The 25,731-nt window shown below is 41.4% G+C and overlaps 1 protein-coding gene across 1 annotated transcript; it reads right to left on the bottom strand.

Moving 5' to 3' along the window:
• Window positions 1-12,677: 12,677 nt before the first annotated feature.
• Window positions 12,678-15,287, bottom strand: LOC113878116 (olfactory receptor 4D1-like). Its single transcript, XM_027518975.1, has 2 exons — window positions 14,096-15,287; window positions 12,678-13,778 (listed from the first exon to the last, which is right to left on the bottom strand). The coding sequence occupies exons 1-2, from the start codon at window positions 14,293-14,295 to the stop codon at window positions 13,037-13,039; spliced, it is 942 nt and encodes a 313-aa protein (XP_027374776.1). The 5' UTR covers window positions 14,296-15,287; the 3' UTR covers window positions 12,678-13,036.
• Window positions 15,288-25,731: the final 10,444 nt, after the last annotated feature.

Below are 25,731 nucleotides of genomic sequence, written 5' to 3'. Positions count from 1 at the left end.
ATTCAGTCTTGGAGGATTGAACTTTTCTAAGTATCTGTCCATTTCTTCCAAGTTATCCATTTTACTGCCATATAGGTTTTCATAATAGTCTCTTACAATCCTGTGTATTTATGCATTGTCTGTTGCAACCTCTCCTTTTTAATTTCTAATTTTGTTGATTTCATTCTTCTCTCTTTTTCTTGATGAGTTTGACTAAAGGTTTATTGATTTTTTTTTTTATCTTCTCAAAGAACAGCTTTTAGTTTTATTAATGTTTACTACTGTTTCTTTCATTTCTTTTTCATTTATTTCTTTATGATTTCTTTGCATCTACTAATTTTGGGGGGTGTTGGTTCTGCTTTTTCCAGTTGTTTTAGGTGTAAAGTTAGGTCATCTATTTGATGTGTTTGTTGTTTCTTGAGGTAGGATTGTATTGCTATAAACTTCCATCTTAGAATTGCTTTTGCTGTATCCCATAAGTTTTGAGTTGTCGTGTTTTCACTGTCATTTGTTTCTAGAAATTTTTTGATTTCCCTTTTGATTTCTTCAGTAACCTGTTGGCTATTTAGAGAAGTGTTGTTTAATCTCCCTGTGTTTGTGTTTCTTACAGTTTTTTTCTGTAATTGATATCTAGTTTCATAGCATTGTGGTCAGAGAAGATGCTTGATATGATTTCAATTTTATTAAATTTACTGAGGTTTGATTTGTGACCCAAGATGTGGTTTATCCTAGAGAACTTTCCATGTGCACTTGAGAAGAAGGTGTACTCTTCTGCATTTGGATGGAATGTCCTGAAGATATCAGTGAGACCATCTTATCTAATGTATCATTTAAGACTTGTGTTTCCTTATTAATTTTCTGTTTTGATGATCTGTCCATTGGTGTGAGTGGGGTGTTAAAGTCTCTTACTATTATTGTTACTGTCAATTTCTCCTTTTATGTCTGTTAGTGTTTGTCTTATGTATTGAAGTGTTCCTATGTTGGTTGCATAGATATTTACAATTGTTATGTCTTCCTCTTGGACCGATCCCTTGATCATTATGTAGTGTCCTTCCTTATCACTTTTAATCTTCTTTATTTTAAAGTCTGCTTTGTCTGATATGAGGATTGCTACTTCAGCTTTCTTTTGTTTCCCATTTGCATGGAAGATATTTTTCCATTCTCTCACTTTCAGTCCATATGTGTCATGAGGTCTGAAGTGGGTTTCTTGTAGACAGCATATATATGGGTCTTGTTTTTGTATCCATTCAGCCAGTCTGTGTCTTTTGGTTGGAGCATTTAATCCATTTACATTGAAAGTAATTATTGATATACATGTTCCTATTGCCATTTTCTTAATTGTTTGGGGTTGATTTTGAAGATCTTTTTTCTTCTTTTGTATTTCTGAACTATACAAGTCCCTTTAACATTTGTTGTAAAGCTGATTTGGTGATACTGAATTCTCTCAACTTTTGCTTTTCTGAAAAGGTTTTGATTTCTCCATCAATTTTGAATGAGATCCTTGCTGGGTACAGTAATCTTGGTTGTAGATTATCCCCTTTCAGTACTTTAAATATATCCTGCCATTCCCTTCTGGCCTGCATAGTTTCTGCTGAAAGATCAGCTGTTAAGCATATGGGGTTTCCCTAGTACGTTACTTGTTACTTCTCCCTTGCTGCTTTTAATATTCTTTCTTTGTGTTTAGTCTTTGTTAGTTTGATTAGTATGTATCTTGGTATGTTTCTCCTTGGGTTTATCCTATGTGGGACTCTTTGTGCCTCTTGGACTTGATTGACTATTTCCTTTTCCATGTTGGGGAAATTTTCAACTATAATCTCTTCAAAAATTTTCTCACACCCTTTCTTTTTCTCTTCTTTTTCTGGGACCCCTATACATCAAATGTTGATGCATTTGATATTGTCCCAGAGGCCTCTGAGACTACCCTCAGTTCTTTTCATTATTTTTACTGTATTCTGCTCTTCAGAATTTATTTCCACCATTTTATCTTCCAGTTCACTGATTCGTTTCTTCTGGGCTTCAGATATTCTGCTATTGATTCCTGGGCTTCCCTGGCTCAGACGGTAAAGCGTCTGCCTGCAATGCGGGAGACCCGGGTTTGATTCCTGGGTCAGGAAGATCCCCTGGAGAAAGAAATGGCAATCCACTCCAGCACTCTTGCCTGGAAAATCCCATGGATGGAGGAGCCTGATAGGCTACAGTCCATGGGGTCGCAAAGAATCGGACACGACTGAGCGACTTCACTTTCACTTTCAGAGTATTTTTAATTTCAGTAATTGTGTTGTTTTTCTCTGTATGTTTATTCTTTAATTCTTCTAGGTCTATGTCAATTGATTCTTACATTTTCTCCATTTGGTTTTCAAGGTTTTTGATCATCTTAACTATCGTTTTTCTGAATTCTTTCTCAGGTAGTTTGCCTATTTTCTCTTCATTTATTTGGACATCTGTGTTTCTAGTTTGTTCCTTAATTTGTGTAGTATTTCTCTGCCTTTTCATTATTATTATTTTTAATTTATTGTGCTTGAGGTCTCCTTTTCCCAGGCTTCAAGACTGAATTCTTTCTTACTTTTGGTTTCTGCCCTCTTAAGGTTGGTCCAATGGTTTGTGTAAGCTTCGTATAGGGTGAGATTTGTGCTGAGTTTTGTTTGTTTGTTTTTCCTCTGATGGGCAAGGTTGAGTGAGGCGGTAATCCTGTCTGCTGATGATTGGGTTTGTATTTTTATTTTGTTTGTTGTTTAGATGAGGCATCCTGCACAGGGTGCTACTGGTGGTTGGGTGATGCTGGGTCTTGTATTCAAGTGGCTTCCTTTGTGTGAGTTCTGACTACTTGATACTCTCTAGGGTTAGTTCTCTGGTAGTCTAGGGTCTAGGAGTCAGTGCTCCCACTCCAAAGGCTCAGGGCTTGATCTCTGGTCAGGAATGAAGATTCCATAAGTGGTTTGTTATGGGATTAAGTGAGATTAAGACAAATATCCAAAAATGAGAAGCCAAGGATGAACCCCAGACAAATGACAGTTACAAAATCAGGCAAATATTAATTAAAATAATGGAATATATACATATACATCCTATGTCAATCCTAAAGGAAATCAGCCCTGAATATTCATTGGAAGGACTGATGCTGAGGCTGAAACTCCATACTTTGGCCACCTGATGGGAAGAATTGACTCATTTGAAAAGACCCTGATGCTGGAAAGTTTGAAGGCGGGAGGAGAAGGGGACGCAGAGGATGAGATGGTTGGATGGCATCACCGACTCAATGGACATGGGTTTGAGTAAACCCTGGGAGTTGGTGATGGACAGTGAGGCCATGCTGCAGTCCATGGGGTCGCAAATAGTTGGACATGACTGAGCGACTGAACTGAGCTGAACATACACACCCATGAGCAAAGTCAAAACAGTCCAACAAAAAATAAACTACAGTAGATTGACCCAGTGAACAAAGGAAATCCAAAATTTTATTTACCAGTTAAGAACAAAACTAACTAAAGCACAAACTGGAAAACAAAACTAGAGCAGGGTGCCAAGTGTGGAATAAAACAATGAAAACACAAACTAACAAATATACTGAAAGGAAAGGAAAGAAAGAAAAGAAAGAAAGAATATTCAAAGTTAATTAGAGGTAGATAAAGAAGATTTATATATATTAAATGTTAACTGTAAGGGGAAAAAACAGTAGGGAAGGCAAACAAAGGAATAAATGTAGAAAAACTATAATAGATTAAAAAATTAAAAACTAAAATTATAAAAAAGAGAAAAGTAAAAAAAAAAATGGAAGGAGAAAGAAAAAAGGAAAACTACACAGAACTGGCACCTTGTTTTAGTTTTGTTTTCCAGTTTGTGCTTTAGTTAGTTTTGTTCTGGTAGATATAATTTTGGTTTCCTTTGTTTGCAAGGTCAGTGTATTGCACTTTATTTTTGTTGGACTGTTTTGATTTTGCTTATAGGTGTATGTGTATATTCAGTCACACTTTTTATTGTTATTATAAACCTCTGCATCTACAGATTTTGCAGTTCTGTGTAGTTTTCCTTTTCTTTTTTCTTACATTTTTTCTTTATTTTTCTCTTTTTTTATGATTTTAGTTTTTAATTTTTAAAACCTACTATAGTTTTTCTACATTTATTCCTTTGTTTGCCTTCCCTACTGTTCTTTTCCCCTTACAGTTAATCTTTAATGTATATAAATCTTCTTCATCAACCAGAATTGAAAGAGACACGTGTACCCCAATGTTCATCACAGCACTGTTTACAATAGCTAGGACATGGAAGCAACCTAGATGTCCATCAGCAGATGAATGGATAAGAAAGCTGTGGTACATATACATGATGGAATATTACTCAGCCATTAAAAAGAATGCATTTGAATCAGTTCTAATGAGGTGGATGAAACTGGAGCCTATTATACAGAGTGAAGTCAGAAAGAAAAACACCAATACAGTATATTAATGCATATACATGGAATTTAGAAAGATGGTAATGATGACCCTATATGCAAGACAGCAAAAGAGACACAGATGTAAAGAACAGACTTTTGGACTCTGTGGGAGAAGGCGAGGGTGGGATGATTTGAGAGAATAGCATTGGAACACGTATATTGCCATATGTGAAATAGATCACCAGTCCAGGTTCAATGCATGAGACAGGGTGCTAAGGGCTGGTGCACTGGGATGACCCTAAGGGATGGGATGGGGAAGGAGATGGGAGGGGGGTTCAGGATGGGGAACACATGTACATGCATGGCTGATCCATGTCAGTTCAGTTCAGTTCAGTTCAGTCACTCAGTCGTGTCTGACTCTTTGCGACCCCATGAGTCACAGAACGCCAGGCCTCCCTGTCCATCACCAACTCCCACAGTTTACCCAAACTCATGTCCATAGAGTCCGTGATGTCATCCAGGTATCTCATCCTCTGTCATCCCCTTCTCCTCCTGCCCCCAATCCCTCCCAGCATCAGAGTCTTTTCCAGTGAGTCAACTCTTCGCATGAGGTGGCCAAAGTACTGGAGTTTCAGCTTCAGCATCAATCCTTCCAATGAACACCCAGGACTGATCTCCTTTAGAATGGACTGGTTGGATCTCCTTGCAGTCCAAGGGACTCTCAAGAGTCTTCTCCAACACCACACTTCAAAAGCATCAATTCTTCAGTGCTCAGCTTTCTTCACAGTCCAACTGACATCCATACATGATTACTGGAAAAACTATATCCTTGACTAGACAGACCTTTGTTGACAAAGTAATGACTTGCCTTTTTAATATGCTATCTAGGTTGGTCATAACTTGCCTTCCAAGGAGTAAGCATCTTTTAATTTCATGGCTGCAGTCACCATCTGCAGTGATTTTGGAGCCCAGAAAAATAAAGTCTGACACTGTTTCTACTGTTTCCCAATTATTTCCCATGAAGTGATGGGACCAGATGCCATGATCTTCGTTTTCTGAATGTTGAGCTTTAAGCCAACTTTTTCACTCTCCACTTTCACTTTCATCAAGAGGCTTTTGAGTTCCTCTTCACTTTCTGCCATAAGGGTGGTGTCATCTGCATATCTGAGGTGATTATTTCTCCCAGCAATCTTGATTCCAGCTTGTGCTTCCTCCAGCCCAGCGTTTCTCATGATGTACTCTGCATAGAAGTTAAATAAGCAGGGTGACAATATATAGCCTTGATGTACTCCTTTTCCTATTTGGAACCAGTCTGTTGTTCCATGTCCAGTTCTAACTGTTGCTTCCTGACCTAAATATAGGTTTCTCAAGAGGCAGGTCAGGTGGTCTGGGATTCCCATCTCTTGAAGAATTGTCCACAGTTTATTGTGATCCACACAGTCAAAGGCTTTGGCATAGTCAATAAAGCAAAAATAGATGTTTTTCTGGAACTCTTGCTTTTTTGATGATCCAGCAGATGTTGGCAATTTGATCTCTGGTTCCTCTGCCTTTTCTAACACCAGCTTGAACATCTGGAAGTTCAAGGTTCACATATTGCTGAAGCCACTACAATATTGTAAAGTAATTAGCCTCCAGTTAAAATCAATTAATTAATTAATTAAAGAAAAAAAAGGAAGATTTATATACATTAAAGATTAACTGCCAGGGGAAAAGAACAGTATGAAAGGTAAACCAAGGAATAAATGGAGAAAAAATATAATAGCTTAAAAAATTAAAATTAAAAAAAGGAGAAAAGAGAGAGAGAAAAGAAATTAGGAAACTCCACAGAATTGCAAAAGCCCAATGTAGAGGCAGAGGTTCATGCCAACAATAAAAAATGTGACTGAGAAAAAAGAAAAAAAAAGCTCAAAAGCTTAATTAGATTCATAGTGTCAATAAAATCGACAACTACAGCAGAGGGAAAAAAGAAAAGAAAGAAGTCCAAAGAATCTACAGAACAAGTCAAAACATAAGAATAATAAGTGTTTTTCTTGAGTCACTGCTGTCAGAGACCTTTCCCTCGCGGGGTGTCACAGTCCACCTTACCTCCCTGGGATGCCCTCCAACACTGTGCTGATCTCTGAACCTGCTGTGGGGGCAGCTCAGATTCTAATCTGGTCCTACTCCTGTGTGTTCTTGCCTTCGATGTCCACAGTTAACTAGTGTGCTTTCTTTTGTGGCAGCTCTCAATGTCCTTTTATATATTCCATAGACATAGTCTGCCTAGTTGATCACGTGGATTTAATCTGCAGCTTGTACAGCTGATGGGAAGATTTTGGGTCTTCTTCCTTAGACACAGTGCCCCTGGGTTTCAACTGTGGTTTTATTTCCGCCTCTGCATGTGGGTCGTCCACTGGGGTTTAGCTCCTGAGGCTGCCCTGGAGGACTTGGGTTTGCCCCTGTGAGGGCTAGGTGTGGAGGTGGTGCAGCTACTTGGGTCGCAGGGGTCTGGCAGCACCAGGTACTCGGGGGAGTTGGTGGCTAGGGAAGAAGGGAATTTAGTGCTCTAGAAGGGTATGGCAACCAGTATTGGCCAATATGCTCCAGTATTCTTGCCTGGAGAACACCCCCTTCCCTGACTGAGAAGCCTAGATGGCCACAGTCTACACGGTCGCAAAGAGTCAGACACTGCCGAAGCGATCCTGCCCATAGAGATGGAAGACTTTTTTGCCTTTGGCAGCTGTGCTCCAGTGAGAGTTGAGCGTGAAGGTGGCAAAGCTACTTGGGTTTTGGGGACCCTGGCAGCACCAAGCATGCAGGGACACGGACTGCCCCCACTGAAGGACTTGTGGCCCTCTCAGAGTCTTTTTTTCGAGCCTCTTGTAGCTGGGGCTCAGAAGGTCTCTTTGGCCAGTCTTTCTCTGTAACTATGCCTATTCAGGCACTTAAAAGGCTCCCTTGCCTGGGGTCCTTCTCTGTAGATCAGTGCACCAGGCACTTAAAGGGGCACCCTGGGTGGGGTCCTTCTCTGTAGTTCCCTGTGTCAGGTGTTTGATTGGCCAGCCTCTCTGTTGTTCAGCTGCCATAGCTGACATGTAGGGAGAGAGAGGCTATGGTAATGGCTCCACCCACTACGTGTGACTCAGCAGTATCTCCTTGCTTCAGTGGCTGCCTGACTTTCCTCCACAGGCATTTCCCACCAGTCTCCTCCCTCACATCCCTTCAATGTCTGCAGTCAACAGCAGCCCTTGCCCTGGGATTGCTCCACAATCCCTCAACTCCAGCTCCCAGCCACTGCATCTTCCAGGACAACTCTGTGTCCCTGTCCAGGGTATGTATGGCTGCAGCAAGGACTCTCTGATTCTCATTGCCTTTAGTTTGCTGCAGATTAGCTATTTCACTCTCAGCCTTAAACATTTCTCCTCTGACTCAGACAATTGCTCCGATGTGGGGATCAGAGTTCTCCCACCTGCCAAGGGCAGGTCCAGTCCTACTAACACTCCTGTTTTTCCCCCTGGTTCCTTCATCCTACCTAGTTTTGCATGGTTCTATATATTCTTTTCTGCTCGTCAGGTACTCCTGTCCACTCTCAGTTGGTGTTCTGCATGCACTTCTGTGTCTGAAGGTGTATTCCTGATGTATCCATGGAAAGAGAAGTACTCCACGTCCACCTATTCCTCCGCCATCTTATTCTCTATTTTTACTTTTTTTATAAGCAGGTAATTTTAAGTAAAGAAAATCATCCTAGCTAATCTGCATGTACCTGATTCTATAAGTTAAAAGACCTTAAGAGCAGGACTAAGCTTTCTTTGAGAAAGACAAAATCCTGGACTGCAGCTTCATAGCTAAGAATTTCAGCCTGCTCTTCCTGTTGGCCTGCTCTACAGATTTCATGCTTACCTCGCCAGTCTCACAATCAGGAAGGAATTCCTTGCAATGAATCTCTCTCTCTCTCTCTCTCTCTCTCTCTCTCTCTCTCTCTCTCTTTCTCTGTCCCCTATCTCTCTCTCTCTCTCTCTGTCTCCTCAGCATGTGGATTATTTTGAGGTGAAAACAATAAACCCAAAAGACTCAGGAAGAAAGTTTGACCTTCCTCTTCAATTTCAAAACAAATTTAGATGGAGGACCTGTTCCCTGAATGGAGATATCACCAGAAACACCTGCAAATAATGTGGGCTAACTATTGGTGGTGGTCGGAGCGGGGGATGGGGGGTGGGGGCGGGGAGGCGGTTCGGCAGGCCTAGATAGTGTCCACTCTGTGTTCCGTTGTCTCCACATGGCCCAGCAAGCATTTATTTACCAAACACTTTCTTTTCCATCTCTGTGCAAACTGTCTTTCTCCCTTTCAGAGCCCCATACCCCTTCCTCCAACACCTTCTTTTGTCTTTAGCTGAAGACAGTATTTAAGTGAAGGTTCCAGCCATTTTGTTGAGTTACTCAGTTTGCCTGGATCTCTCCCATGTATACATGTTCTCAAACTTTTATTTTCTTCTATCAGTCTGTCTCATGTCATTTTCATTCTTAGACCAGCGAGAATAACTTAATAAAGTAAAATTTTTCCTTCCCCAAATAGTATGATTTCCATATCATACTAGTCCTGTTTCTCTGGTGGAATTCTGACTGATACAACACCTTTAATGGATTGTATGTGAAGTAAACTTCATAGGTAAAGTTACTGAGGTTATTTCTCTCCTTACATTTAAATTACCCATAAGCTTGATTATTAGTACAAGTGGAATGGCAAGATCAAGGGATTAATGAGGCTATTGTTGTTAAGTTCCTGAGTTGTGTTTGACCCTTTTGCGATCTCACGGGCTGTAGCCCTCCAGGCTCCTCTGTCCATGGGATTTCCCAGGCAAGAATACTGGAGTGGGTTGCCATTTCTTTCTCCAGGGAAATTCCTGACCCAGGGATTGGACCCAAGTCTCCTGTGTCTCCTCCACTGGTAAGTGGATTCTATACCACTGAGCCACCACAGAAACCCAATGAGGTGAGAACAAGTAAATTATTCTCTGGACCATAATTATTCCAGTAGAATCATATATAGCTTTCTCTCAACAACTTTTAAGAGAGCTGCTTTCACTAATCATGTAAACAAAATAACTGAAAGGAATTTCTTGACTTGATTGTTCAGATCCTGAGTAACCTGATGCCTAACTATCTTGGCTTAATAGTAAAATATTGATGGGAGTTTTTTTAAATGATGAATGGGAATGTGTGAAAAACTAACATTAATTGAACACTTACTATTAATATGTGTTAAGTGCTGTGCTGGGTGTTCTACATTTACCTCATTGGTACACACCACGCTGTGAGGTGAATATTATGTAATTTTTGCAGCTAAAAATCTTCAGGTTGAATGATCTCCAAGGGGCTCTCTTGGTGGCTCAGTCAGTAAGGAATCCACCTGCAATGGATTCAAACCCTGTGTTGGGAAGATCCCCTGGAAAAGGAAATGGCAATCCACTCCAGTATTCACTGGGAAATCCCATGGACAGAGGAACCTGGCAGGCTACAGCCCATGGGGTCACAAGAGTCTGACACAACTTAGTGACTAAACCACCACAAGAGGAGGAAGACCTGGGGGGATCTGAGTCCCATAGCCTCACAGACTGTAATTGTCCCACTGTACTCTTCAAGACAGATTTTATTTTCTTAGGCTCCAAAATCACTGCAGATGGTGACTGCAGCCATGAAATTAAAAAATGCTTGGTCCTTGGAAGGAAAACTATGACAAACCTAGACAGCATATCACAAAGCAGAGACATCATTTTGCTAACAAAGGTCTGTCTAGTCAAAGCTATGGCTTTCCCAGTAATCATGTATAGATGTGAAAGCTGGACCATAAAGAAGGCTGAGTGCCAAAGAATTGATGCGTTTGAACTGTGGTGCTAAAGAAGACTCTTGAGAGTCCCTTGGACTGCAAGGAGATCAAACCAGTCAATCCTAAAGGAAATCAACCCTAAATATTCATTGGAAGGACTGTGCTGAAGCCGAAGCTCCAATACTTTGGCCACTGATGTGAAGAGCTGACTCATGGGAAAAGACTCTGATGCTGGGAAAGATCAAAGGCAAAAGGAGAAGGGGTGGCAGAGGAAGAGGTGGTTGGATAGCATCATCGACTCAGTGGACATGAGGGTGAGCAACTCTGGGAGATAGTGAAGGACAGGGAAGCCTGGTGTGCTGCAGTCCATAGGGTCACAAGGAGTTGGACAGGACTGAGCAACTGAACAACAACAGAGGAGATGGCCAGGACAATGGAATCAGGAAATTTGTCACAATAGGAACAATTAAAGGAATGTAGATGCTGCATCTGGAGAAGAGAAAAATTAGAGGATGAGAAAAGTATCGTCAGATAGTTAAAGGACTTTAGTGTAGAAGGGAAAATGCTGTTCTGAGGGACATTCAGATTAAACATGACAGAGTCCATTTTCTGTCCCCTCATCTCCAAACACCCAGCATGAATGGGGAAAATGTGTGAAATGGGGCAGGGAGGTAGACGTGGAGAAAGAATAAACTCAGAGCTGCCATGATGGCTTGAAGAGCCTGTAACTTTTATTTCCTGGATGGGATAGTTGCTGGGAGGGAAGCAGAAACAAAAAAGCTCTGCATTATCTTCTTAATTTCAGATCAATATTATACATTGCCCAAGACTCTCACAAAAGAAGCATACCTCAAAGGAGATAGAGTAAACATATATAAGCTTTAGAAAGATAAATGAAAAGTGGATTTGAACTTGATAGGGAAAGAACAGGGTGCAAGAAAAAGTAGAAATGCCTCTCTGGATAAGATACTGTTCAATGTGTTGAGCAAATTTAAAAGTGAATAAAGCATGGCCCCACCCTCAAGGAGCCCTCATTCCGAGGCAGGAAGTCAAAGAGAAAGGCAAAAACCCATGAGGTGGCAGCCTTGGATTGAACCCATATCTCAAATCTGGACCACTAATAGACATGGCTTTGCCCTCTCTGGCCTTGGATCCTCAACCATACTACAGGACCCTCCTCTCAGCCGTATTATGCAAGTGATGTGAAGATTAGGTTGGGAAACTAGAATAGCTTTCAGATTATCCAAGGAGTTTTTGTAGAAAAGGAAAAAAATCCAAAAGGAAATACTCTTATGGGAAATAGTTAGAAAATGTGAAAAGTGAGACCACTTCCAAAATACCACAGCAAGGAAGGAGGCAGAGAGCAGGGAGCAGAAAGAAATGATTGTTCCAGAGTTGAGATGAAAGTGCAGGCTATAATTAGATTGAGAGAACATTAAAAGGTAAGGATTGATAAGATTATTAAAGTTGGAAAGTTTAAACGGGTTTTATATAAAGAAGTTGTGCCTCCTTTACCTGAATATTTTAGGGAAATGGATATTGTGTTTAAACGGGTTTTATATAAAGAAGTTGTGCCTCCTTTACCTGAATATTTTAGGGAAATGGATATTGTGTTTAGCTTGGGGAACACTTCCTTTGCCTAGTATTGTAAAACCAAAATCTATTGGGTTGGCCGAAAAGCTCATTTGAAACTAACCTTTTCTTGGTTTGTGTCAAAAATTTTTAACAAAATACTTTCTATATAATGGAAAAAAATATAGCCAGTGTCTATGTTGGTTATCAAACATAATTACAAAAGACACATCTGAAAACCATCTCTTAAAAACCAGACCAATACCTTTGAAATGACCTAGATGTTTCCTCCTGATTGGTTGACCTGTGATAAGGAAAATTCTAAAACTTGTGTTCATCACTGCACCATTTTAAAATGTATATCTTTACCTGTATATCTTTAAGCAGTACTTGGTTTGTTTTTGAGCCTTATAAAAATGGTACCATAGTGTATATATACAATGGAATACTACTGAGCCACAAAAAGGAATGAAATTGGGTCATTTGTAGTGATGTGAATGGGTGAACATAAAGTCTATCATACAGAGTAAACTAAGTTAGAAAGAGAAAAACAGATGTCACACATTAATGCATATGTGTGGACTCTAGAAAGACAGGACAGATGAGCCTATTTACAGGGCAGATATAGAGACACAGACATGTGGACACAGTGGCAGAGAGGGCAGAAGAGCTGGGAGAGCAGAGCTGACATGAATACACTATTGTGTGTAGAACAGATAGCTAGTGTGAAGCTGTTGTGTAGCACAGGGAGCTCAGCTCAGTGCTCTGTGACCTAGATGGGTGGGATGGGAGTGGGTGGGAGGGACGGGATATAAAAATCCAACTAATGTTTTGGCCAGCCCAATATGACTAAAGTCCTAATGGAGGCTCAAAAAAAAAAAAAAAAATGAAAGTGTTGAGTATTCATCACAGATATTCATCCATAGATGAGGAACTCTCTAAGTTCTCCCTTGTGATTATTTGAGACTCTGAGTTTCAAATTCCATCCATACCTCCTGCCTCGAAATGGAGTCAGAGGAAACATCTCCTGGCCAAGCTCTGCCCCTCACTTGCTCTTCATTGTTGAGCAAGTCACTTCTCTCCTAGTTTTCTGGCTTGTTAAACTGTTTAATATGATAATAACATATTCACTGTCAGTTTTGTGAGAATGAGACAAAAGTACAGAAGTGCCTAACATCTGACACAGGAGTAGGTACATAGAAATATTAGTTTAATCTCAACTGCTGCATTCCACAAAGACTTTCCTCCACTTCTTACATGGGAAAACAAAGGTTCAGAGAGATTTGTCATTTAAATTACCTATTTTAAGTTCACTCCTTGCTGGAAATCACTAGGCACTTGCCAAATCTCTTTATGGCTGCCTTCATCTCCTGGTTCCTCAGGGTGTAGATGATGAGGTTGAGCACAGGAGTCAAGACCCTGTAGCTGATGGATGCAGCCTTGTCCATGGAGAAGGGAGTGAAGGGCTGGGTGTAGATACAGATACAGGGAATGAAGATCATAGACACAACGATGATGTGGGTGGTGCAGGTGGAAGCTGCCTTCCTCCTCGCCTGCCATGGGTGGGACCTCAGCATCACCAGGATGACAGTATAAGAGATCAGAAGGAGCAGGAACCAGATGAGGAGCAGCATCCCACTGTTGGAGATCATAAGGAACTCCAGGAGGGAGGTGTCCATGCAGGCAAGCCTCAGCATTTGTGGAATGTCACAGTAGAAGTTATCTAGGATGTTGGGGCCACAAAAAGGCAGTGGGAGCATCAGAACCAGCTGGACAATGGAGTGGACAAAGCCCCCTATCCAGGCGGCCACCACCAGCCCCCCACACACTCGAGTGTTCATGATGGTGACATAATGGAGGGGCTGGGAGATGGCTATGTAGTGGTCACAGGCTAACACTGGGAGGAAGAAGACAGTCCCACCTCCCAGAAAGGGGAAGAAGAAGATCTGGGTCATGCAGCCCTGGTAGGAGATGGTCTTGGTGTCATGCAAGAAGTCCACCAGCATCTTTAGGAAAGTGACTGTAGAATAGCAGATGTCTATCACAGACATTCTGAAGGAGATCAGCCCTGGGATTTCTTTGGAAGGAATGATGCTAAAGCTGAAACTCCAGTACTTTGGCCACCTCATGTGGAGAGTTGACTCATTGGAAAAGACTCTGATGCTGGGAGGGATTGGGGGCAGGAGGAGAAGGGGACGGCAGAGGATGAGATGGCTGGATGGCATCACTGACTCGATGGACGTGAGTCTCAGTGAACTCCGGGAGTTGGTGATGGACAGGGAGGCCTGGCGTGCTGCGATTCACGGAGTCACAAAGAGTCGGACACGACTGAGCGACTGATCTGACCTGATCTGATCTGATCTGATGACAGACTGATTTCAGAGAAGAAATACATGATTATGTGGAGCTGAGCGTCAACAGTCACTGTGACCATGATGAGGAGGGTTCCCACAATGGTGATGACATAGACAAATGGGAACACCACAAACAGGAATTTCTGGAACTCCTCCATCTGTGAGAACCCCAAGAGGACAAACTCTGACACCTGTATGATGTTCTGTGTTTCCATGGGACCTTCCCCACATGCCTAGAGAGAAACCATGCAAAATGAAAACCATAATAATTCAATCATTCTCCTTTAGAGAGTCAGGATTGAATTGATCAAAGTCACTGTTGAGTACCACTCCCAAGTGGAACTTAGAAGAGCCTTCCAAGGAGATAAATATATATTTCAAGGCTTTCACACTCATCTCCCTAACCACACCCTACATTGTATTATAAGCATTAATACATTACATTAGTTGTACAATGCTGTCCTTGTCCATGGGTCATGTCTGATTCACACTTGCTGTGTCTGTGAACCACAGGCTTCACAAATATAGTTGAACCAATCAATGGATTGATACACATGTCACCAAGTACCTATGACCACAAACATTATCAACCTAGGTGCGTAAATCCTGAGAAGATATTGAGATTAATGATTAATGAAGTTAGATAAACAGATGTTCTTCATGGTGAACATTTGATGGGCTTCCCATGGTTAATTTGCTAAAGAAAGAGAAATGTGTACTAGAAGAAATTGATGTGTACAAATTCAGAGGAAAATGTAAAGAAAAATAAGCAGTAGATTTTGGCCATAATGAAGCTGGGATGCTTAGAGTTTCTCAAATCTTCCCACATAAATAGTTCTCAAGTGGTGTTTGTTGTCAGGGGCCATCTGTGGGATAACTCAAAGCAGCCCAGGACAAGTGTAAAATCTCTTTAAATCCTCCTGTGTTATATTTTAAAACTTATGTGAATTTTCTATTAAACACATATCTCTAGATAATCTTTGGAAGTCAAATTTTGTGGCTTGTAAATCTTTGTAAGACCAAAATATAGAAAAATTGGATAGGGAAGGGAGGGGGATCGAGATGGTGGAGAAGTAGGATATGGAGTTCATCTTCTCCCACAAAAATGTTGAAAATGTATCTACAAGTGGAATGATTCATGCAGAACAGCTACTGAATGCCAACAGAAGACCTCAGGTATCCACAAAGACAAGAAAACTGGTAAATGATATTTGATTAATAAATACAAACAGGAAATCACAATGATCAAGAACATTTAAAATATATTTATTTATAAATAATACTCTACTAGAAAAAGGACAAAGGGAAAAAAAGAGTGAAATGTCACTGGCCAATATATTAAAAAGAAATAATGCAGATTATCTAGCAATCAAAGAAATCTAAATTCAAGTCAACATTTTAAAAAATCCACTTATGAAGGCATATTGAGATAGGTTTTCTCACACCCTAGTGGTAAAAGTATAAATTAATATCACTTATCTAGAATGCAATTTGTCAATCTACTTCTGGATTTTTAATATATACTAAATCTATTGCGACTTCAGGAACTTGAGCCTGTAAAAATACCAAAAATGTAAACAAACACTTATGGAAATAGATGTACAGTTCACTGTTATTTCCAGAAGACAAACAGGAAATAATCTAAAACCTAACTACAGAAAAAACAGAAGAATCTACAATAATTAATCCCCCAGTGAAAGATGCTCAGTAGCGTCTGATTCTTTGCAACCCCCATGGACTATACAGTCCATGGAATTCTCCAGGCCAGAATACTGGAGTGGGGAGCTATTCCCTTCACCAGAGGATCTTCCCAGCCCAGGTCTCCCACATTGCAGTCAGATTCTTTACCAGCTGAGCCACCAGGGAAGCCCAAGAATACTAGAGCGGGTAGCTTATCCCTTCTCCAGGGGATCTTCCCAACCCAGGAATCAAACCAGGGTCTCCTACACTGCAGGTGGATTATTTACCAGCTGAGCTATCAGGGAAGCCCTAATTGTTTCTGTTTACTGAGTTTTCTTAACATGCCCACTTTTGTCAAGGGCTTTGTAGACGTGATATTATTTTGTCTTTATAACGAGACAGAGAAGTAGGACTCTTCACATTTTGTACTCAAGAGAGTGCTATCAGAGAGGTCAGGATCATAATGGACATTACCAAACTCATACCTGGTAAGGTTTGTATTCATGTGATTGAAAAGTGAATGTTCTTCAATATTATGTCAATATTTCTTTACTCTGTAGTAATACTGTGCATCCATTTTAAATGAGCTGTTTATTTGTTGAACCATCACTAAATTGACCTAGAAAAAAATGTTGGTCAAATACAAATGTTATCTCATTAAAGTTTGGTTCAGTTCAGTTCAGTTCAGTTATTCAGTCGTGTCCGACTCTTTGCAACCCCATGAACTGCAGCACGCCAGGCCTCCCTGTCCATCACCAACTCCCGGGGTTAACCCAAACCCACGTCCATCAAGTCGGTGATGCCATCCAGCCATCTCATCCTCTGTCATCCCCTTTTCCTCCTGCCCCCAATCCCTCCCAGCATCACAGTCTTTTCCAATGAGTTAACTCTTCGCATGAGGTGGCCAAAGTACTGGAGTTTCAGCTTTAGCATCATTCCTTCCAAAGAACACCCAGGGCTGATCTCCTTTAGAATGAACTGGTTGGATCTCCTTGCAGTCCATGGGACTCTCAAGAGTCTTCTCCAACACCACAGTTCAAAGGCATCAATTCTTTGGCGCTCAGCTTTCTTCACAGTCCAACTCTCACATCCATACATGACCACAGGAAAAACCATAGCCTTGACTAGATGGACCTTTGTTGGCAAAGTAATGTCTCTGCTTTTGAATATGCTATCTAGGTTGGTCATAACTTTCCTTCCAAGGAGTAAGCGTCTTTTAATTTCATGGCTGCAATCACCATCTGCAGTGATTTTGGAGCCCCCCAAAATAAAGTCTGACACTGTTTCCACTGTTTTCCCATCTATTTCCCATGAAGTTTGGTTATTGATACCTATAAAAAGAAAGAAAGAAAATATAGAATGGGGAATAAACATTCCTTTAGTTCAGTAAGTAAAAGTCCTAGAAGACATCTATTTGAAAAATAAACTGAGTTTTTTGGTATTAAATCTATTCCCCTTGGGGACTTCCTTGGTGGCCCGGTGGTTAAGAATCTGCCTTGCAATGCCGGGAATGTAGGTTCGATTCCTGGCTGGGGAACTAAGATCTCACATGCTGCAGAGCAACTAAGCCCAGGCACTCAACTAGAGAATCCTTGCACCACAACTACAATGTTCTTGTGCCACAACTAAGACCCAATGCAGCCAAATAAATAAATAAATTCATTCCCTTGGATTACACTTTTCCAGAATTTTTTTCTCTAATCATTCAGGAAATTTTGCCCCGAGGCTCCACCCTGTGAAGAAAATAGAACATAGAAAGATCTCTCCTCCCTGATCCCTTCCTGAAATATGGGAAGAGCAGCAGCAAAAGCACTGATGTTCATTTTACAAGGGAATTTAATGAATATATGTAAAAATATTTCTATCGACCTGTAGACAAATATAAAACAGACTTCACTCTAAAATTATTTGTGAGGTTAATAATCTATGAAGACCTACAAGACCTTTTAGAACTAACACCCAGAAAAGATGCCCTTTTCATTATAGGGGACTGGAATGCAAAAGTAGGAAGCCAAGAAATACCTGGAGTAACAGGCAAATTTGGCCTTGGAATATGGAATGAAGCAGGGCAAAGACTAATAGAGTTTTGCCAAGAAAACGCACTGGTCATAACAAACACCTGCTTCCAACAACACAAGAGAAGACTCTATACATGGACATCACCAGATGGTCAACACCGAAATCAGATTGATTATATTGTTTGCAGCCAAAGATGGAGAAGCTCTATAGAGTCAGCAAAAACAAGACCAGGAGCTGACTGTGGCTCAGACCATGAACTCCTTATTGCCAAATTCAGACTTAAATTGAAGAAAGTAGGGAAAACCACTAGATCATTCAGGTATAACCTAAATCAAATCCCTTATGATTATACAGTGGAAGTGAGAAATAGATTTAAGGGCCTAGATCTGATAGATAGAGTGCCTGATGAACTATGGAATGAGGTTCGTGACATTGTACAGGAGACAGGGATCAAGACCATTCCCATAGAAAAGAAATGCAAAAAAGCAAAATGGCTGTCTGGGGAGGCCTTACAAATAGCTGTGAAAGGAAGAAAAGCGAAAAGCAAAGGAGAAAAGGAAAGATATAAACATCTGAATGCAGAGTTCCAAAGAATAGCAAGAAGAGATAAGAAAGGCTTCTTCAGTGATCAATGCAAAGAAATAGAGGAAAACAACACAATGGGAAAGACTAGGGATCTCTTCAAGAAAATCAGAGATACCAAGGGAACATTTCATGCAAAGATGGGCTCGATAAAGGACAGAAATGGTATGGACCTAACGGAAGCAGAAGATATTAAGAAGAGATGGCAAGAATACACAGAAGAACTGTACAAAAAAGATCTTCACGACCCAGATAATCACAATGGTATGATCACTCACCTAGAGCCAGACATCCTGGAATGTGAAGTCAAGTGGGCCTTAGAAAGCATCACTACGAACAAAGCTAGTGGAGGTGATGGAATTCCAGTGGAGCTATTTCAAATCCTGAAAGATGATGCTGTGAAAGTGCTGCACTCAATATGCCAGCAAATTTGGAAAACTCAGCAGTGGCCACAGGACTGGAAAAGGTCCGTTTTCATTCCAATCCCAAAGAAAGGCAATGCCAAAGAATGCTCAAACTACTGCACAATTGCACTCATCTCACACGCTAGTAAAGTAATGCTCAAAATTCTCCAAGCCGGGCTTCAGCAATATGTGAACCATGAACTTCCTGATGTTCAAGCTGGTTTTAGAAAAGGCAGAGGAACCAGAGATCAAATTGCCAACATCTGCTAGATCATTGAAAAAGCAAGAGAGTTCCAGAAAAATATCTATTTCTGCTTTATTGACTATGCCAAAGCCTTTGACTGTGTGGATCACAATCAACTGTGGAAAATTCTGAAAGAGATGGGAATACCAGACCACCTGACCTGCCTCTTGAGAAATCTGTATGCAGGTCAGGAAGCAACAGTTAGAACTGGACATGGAACAACAGACTGGTTCCAAATAGGAAAAGGAGTACGTCAAGGCTGTATATTGGCACCCTGTTTATTTAACTTCTATGCAGAGTACATCATGAGAAACACTGGACTGGAAGAAACACAAGCTGGAATCAAGACTGCCAGGGAAAATATCAATAACCTCAGATATGCAGATGACACCACCCTTATGGCAGAAAGTGAAGAGGAACTCAAAAGCCTCTTGATGAAAGTGAAAGTGGAGAGTGAAAAAGTTGGCTTAAAGCTCAACATTCAGAAAATGAAGATCATGGCATCTGGTCCCATCACTTCATGGGAAATAGATGGGGAAACAGTGGAAACAGTGTCAGACTTTATTTTTCTGGGCTCCAAAATCACTGCAGATGGTGACTGCAGCCAAGAAATTAAAAGACGCTTACTCCTTGGAAGGAAAGTTATGACCAACCTAGATAGCATATTCAAAAGCAGAGACATTACTTTGCCAACAAAGGTCCGTCTAGTCAAGGCTATGGTTTGTCCTGTGGTCATGTATGGATGTGAGAGTTGGACTGTGAAGAAGGCTGAGCACCGAAGAATTGATGCTTTTGAAGTGTGGTGTTGGAGAAGACTCTTGGGGGTCCCTTGGACTGCAAGGAGATCCAACCAGTCCATTCTGAAGGAGATCAGCCCTGGGATTTCTTTGGAAGGAATGATGCTAAAGCTGAAACGCCAGTACTTTGGCCACCTCATGCGAAGAGTTGACTCATTGGAAAAGACTCTGATGCTGGGAGGGATTGGGGGCAGGAGGAGAAGGGGACGACAGAGGATGAGATGGCTGGATGGCATCACTGACTCGATGGACGTGAGTCTCAGTGAACTCCGGGAGTTGGTGATGGACAGGGAGGCCTGGCGTGCTGAGATTCATGGGGTCGCAAAGAGTCAGACACGACTGAGCGACTGATCTGATCTGATAATAGTATTCAAGATATTTCCATGTTTATCTCATCTCAAACCTACTTTTATCCTCAAATATTTATATAAAAATGTTTCAGGAACATAAACATTACCATATGTAAAACAGATGCCCAGTGCAAATTCAATGTATGAAGTAGGGCACCCAAAGCTGGTGCTCTGGGACAACCCAGAGGGACGGGGCAGGGAGGGAGGTCAGGGGAGATTCAGGATGCAGGGAACACATGTATACCTGTGGTAAATTTGTGTTGATGTATGGCAAAAACCATCACAGTAGTATAAAGTAATTATCCTCTAATTAAAATAAATAAATAAAATTTTTTTAAATGTTGTTTCAGGAAGATGCATTTTGTTCATTCTGTGGCTACATCGACTGTCAGCATAGGACCACTGGAAAAGCATCCCCATGGGCCACCAAGACCCTTGCAAGACCTTGGGAGGGAAATGATATGATGAAACAGGGTAAAAATGGGCTTATCCTAGCACAGTAGGGCCCTGAGACAGGCAAGAGCACAATAGTACTTCCTAAGGCGTTGTCAGAGCCACCCCAACAAAAGGCAATATGCTTTAGTCTAGCTTTGTGTCTTTGCTCCTCCACATGTCTTGCTCTTGGGAAATTAGTTTACACAAGACTAAGAGAGAGAAGGGAAGGAGAAATAAGTGGTTCCAAAAATGGGGATGAACCTACTCTGCAGTCATCTTGGGAACACTAAGAGTTTTTATTAAATACAAGATGTAAGAGAAAGGAAAAGATGGAGGAATAGCAGTAAAGAAGGAAATGAAAACCTGGAGTGGGAGAGGCAGCGAGGAGGAGGAGGAAAATAGGCTTAAAAGGGAAACATTTGAGGGTGGGAAGGGAGAGAGAAAGGCCTGGTTTGTTTCTCTTTGGTGTGGGAAGGAGCTGTAGCACATGTGTGGGAGGTGGAGGAGAAACCATTGGAATCTATATACTGCTCTCCCTCCCACTCTCTGTCCTAAATTTCACCCAACACACAAGCTGGTACAGACAAAAGTCCTAGTCCCAAATAAAACCAACTGTTCCCCAAATCCCATTCCCCAGCCTTCTTGCCCAAAGACATCTCCATGGCTTCCCTCCACACCATGCTTATGTTACAATAGGCTTTGGCAGGAGCTTTCTCAGTGCTGACTTGTCCATGGGAAGGACCCTGGGGCCATCACCTAGCTCTAGCCCAAGGAGGTCAAGGAGACAGAACTTCCCGTCATCCAGGCCACCCTTTTCCTGTAGTTTCATTTATCTCCTGGCCTCTCTCAGACCAGAAACACATATAGGATTGGTCTTAAGGGGACCGACAATCCTCAGAGGACAAAACTCAAGCTTAATTCATGAAATAAAGCTAGGCTCAGGCTGCTGAGGGCAAGGGCAACAGGAGTTATTAAAAAGAATGTGAGCTGTTACATCATATGTATATTATCACTGAGAAACTGTCTTGGGGCAAAACACTTCAGGGGCACTAATCATAGGGCCAAGATGAAGAAGGATAAAAGCGCTTAAGGGAAATAAATTCCCAGGGAGGTTTAAAAAAACCAGATTCCTTGAGATCAGCACCACGGGCAGTACAAGGCCTCTACCCTCTCCTCCCACCACTGTCAATGAAAAAGCGAGCTAAGTCCTAGGACCTGGTCCAGGTCATGCTCTCTATAGTGTACACTCTATAGTGAAGCCTTTTGCACATGTATCCCTCACCCCAGCCTCTGATCTGCAGTCCTTTCAGTCAGAGTGAATTTCTCAATATAAATCAACTAAGTTTACTCTCAAGATAGAATTCATATACCATAAAATGTGGACTTCCCAGGTGGCGCTAGTGGTAAAGAGCCCACCCGCCAATGCAGGAAGCATAGTGGGTTCCATCCCTAGGTAGGGAAGGTTCCCTGGAGGAGGGCGTGGCAACCCATCCCAGTATTCTTGTCTAGGGAACCCCATGGACAGTGGAGCCTGGCAGGGTAGTGCAGTTCATTTAGCACGCACGCTTGCAGACCGCTATCCAAGTCCCAGACTGGTCGATAGGTGGCGCCCACCGGGCGCAGACTGAATAGTACTGAGAAGGCTTTGAATAGCCGCTGGCATTGGAACCACACCTCACACCACACAGATCAGGACTCACGGGGCTGACTGCTAAAGCAAACAACAAACAAGATCAACGTTCTGCAGAGGATGTTGACAAGACTAAAAATCTTACAAAAATAATATTTCCAGGATACAATACAAAATTTTCAACTAAAAAAAAAAAGATAACTTCAATAACTTAAGAGAAAAAGACAACCACAAAGAAAGACCAATTCTAACGTTATGCCGATGCTGAAATTATAAGACTTTAAAGTAGCTATTATTACCAGGCTCCCTGCAATAAAAGTGAATACCGTTGAAACGCATGGAAAGATAGCAATTCTCAACAACAAAAACCTGAAAGCTGTTTTTTTTTTAAAAAATAGAAATGTTAGAACTGAAAAATACAACAATGGAAAAGAAATTCTCTGAAGGGGTTTAACGGAGATGGCAAAGAGAAGAGTCAGTGAACTTGAAGACAGAGCAGTAGAAAATATCCAATCTGAAAACAGAGACAAATGATCACAATCATGGTTGAGTTCATGCGTGGTCAGAGTTCACCTTAGAGATGATGTGTCTGGGTCTGATGATGTAGACTCACCACCTTCCCACTTCTCCAGGGTCTCATTTCCTTGTGCCTGCATGTGTGTTTGTGTCCTCTTTTCTGCTTTAGCTGTCCCTCCTTGCCGTAGAGAATGGGAGTTCATGGGAGCTCAAGAGCTCTGAGGTCTCTGAGCTTCCCTGGGCAACTACCTTGGATTAGTTTTCCTTACCCAAAGGCTTAGCTCATTCCCGCTTTAACTTCAAGGCTGTTTTATAGATTCACCAAACTTCTGCATCTGCCCTTGGGTAGGTGCCTCTCCTATCTCCCTGCCACACATTATCTTTCAAACATTGTCTCTGTTCATGAAATCAGTGTTATTCTTATCTCATTCTTTTAAAATCTGCCTTACTCAAGTGGTGCTGGGAAAACTGGTCAACCACTTGTAAAAGAATGAAACTAGAACACTTTCTAACACCATACACAAAAATAAACTCAAACTGGATTAAAGATCTAAATGTAAGACCAGAAACTATAAAACTCCTAGAGGAAAACATATGCAAAACACTCTCTGATATAAATCACAGCAGGATCCTCTATGACTCACCTCCGAGAGTAATGGAAATAAAAGCAAAAATAAACAAATGGGACCTAATTAAACTTAAAAGCTTTTGCACAATGAAGGAAACTATAAACAAGGTGAAAAGACAGCATTCAGAATGGGAGAAAATAATAGCAAACAAAGCAACTGACAAAGAATTAATCTCAAAAATATACAAGAAGCCCCTGAAGTTCAATTTCAGAAAAATAAATGACCCAATCAAAAAATAGGCCAAAGAACTAAACAGATATTTCTCCAAAGAAGACATACAGATGGCTAACAAACACATGAAAAGATACTCAACATCACTCATTATCGGAGAAATGCAAATCAAAACCACAATGAGCTACCATCTCACACTGGTCAGAATGGCTGTTATCAAAAAGTCTACAAACAATAAATGCTGGAGAAGGTGTGGAGAAAAGGGAACCCTCTTACACTGTTGGTGGGAATGCAAACTAGTACAGCCACTGTGGAGAACAGTGTGGAGATTCCTTAAAAAACTGGAAATAGAACTGTCATATCACCCAGCAATCCCCCTGCTGGGCATACATACCAAGGAAACCAAAATTGAAAGAGACATGTGTGCCCCAATGTTCATCACAGCACTGTGTATAATAGCCAGGACATGGAAGCAACCTGGATGTCCATCAGCAGATGAATGGATAAGAAAGCTGTGGTACATATACACAATGGAGTATTACTCAGCTATTAAAAAGAATGCATTTGAATCAGTTCTAATGAGGTGGATGAAACTGGAGCCTACTGTACAGAGTGAAGTAAGTCAGAAAGAAAAACACCAATACAGTATATTAATGCATATATATGGAATTTAGACAAATAGTAACGATGACCCTATATGTGAGACAGCAAAAGAGACACAGATGTAAAGAACAGACTGTTGGACTCTGTGGGAGAAGGCAAGGGTGGGATGATTTGAGAGAATAGCATTGAAACATGTATATTATCATATGTGAAATAGATCGCCAGTCCAGGTTCAATGCGTGAGACAGGGTGCTCAGGGCTGGTGCACTGGGATGACCCTAGGGAATGGGATGGGGAGGGAGGTGGGAGAGGGGTTCAGGATCGGGGACACGTGTACATCCATGGCTGATTCATGTCAATGTATGGCAAAAAACACTACAATATTGTAAAGTAATTAGCCTCCAATTAAAATAAATAAATAATTTTTAAAATAAAATAAAATAAAATCTGCCTTACTCAAAATTAAGGATATGTGACAAAAGTTTCATTGCTTTCCCCAAAAAGTGATTTGACCACTTTCTACCCAAGATTTCCACCAATAATACCCTGGATCATGCTTCCTTACCATCCAGATTTGTTCTTTTTCTTAAATCCAGCCTCCCATCCTCACCCCTTTTCCTTCGCTCCTGCCAAGTCTTTCTACCCCAACAATGGACAGGGAAGAAGGAGATAGAAGTCACAGCACCCAGTCATCCTGGAGGAAATTCTCATGGAAGAACTCAGATTATTTGTCGAGTGATCAGATAAGCATGGCAATGGCAGCCCACTCCAGTATTCTTACCTGGAGAATCCCTTGGACAGAGGAGCCTGGTGGGCTGCTGTCCATGGGGTCGCACAGAATCGGACACGACTGAAGCGACTCAGCATGCCAGCATGCATTGGAGAAGGAACTGGCAACCCATTCCAGTATTCTTGCCTAGAGAATCCCAGGGACAGAGGAGTCTGGTGGGCTGCCGTAGATGGGGTCGCACCGAGTCGGACATGACTGAAGCGACTTTGCAGCAGCAGCAGCAGATAAGCATTGGACTAGGGACCCAAAACTGGATTCTTACCATGGTTCTGTCACAAACAAGCCACACAACTTTCAATAGGATGTGAAGTCACAGAATTTTGAAGTTCTATGAAGCCTTAAGCCTAACCCAACTTTCTACTTTCACATATGCAGAAACTGAGGCCTAGAAATATGATATAACCTGCTTCAAGTCACATGACTGGCTAATGGCATAGCTGGGTCTTACACACAAGGACAACTACAGCAATGGCCTTTCCATCACCCCTTGCTGAGTGTCTCCATCCCTCAACTAACAATGGGCAGGATGAGGATTACAGATGAGAACAAATGAGCTAATGCTGCTGTAAGAAGATGAGAAACAGAAAATAGTATTCAGATGAGAGGTCATTAACTTCATTGACAATCCCTCCTGGAAATTGACTCACTACTGTGCCTCAGTGGAAGGTCAGAACCCAAGGGAGGTCTAAGATGGCTCATCCATTTCTCTTGGGACCCATAAACTTTTAATGGAAACAGCGGGCAAAGAGCCATGGCCACCACAGCTAATAAGGCTCACTGGAACCACTTTAAAAGTTTTGT

Source organism: Bos indicus x Bos taurus, chromosome 19, assembly GCF_003369695.1.
Source record: "Bos indicus x Bos taurus breed Angus x Brahman F1 hybrid chromosome 19, Bos_hybrid_MaternalHap_v2.0, whole genome shotgun sequence".
NCBI classification, from domain to species: domain Eukaryota; kingdom Metazoa; phylum Chordata; class Mammalia; order Artiodactyla; family Bovidae; genus Bos; species Bos indicus x Bos taurus.
This window is presented reverse-complemented; position numbering and strand designations above follow the sequence as displayed.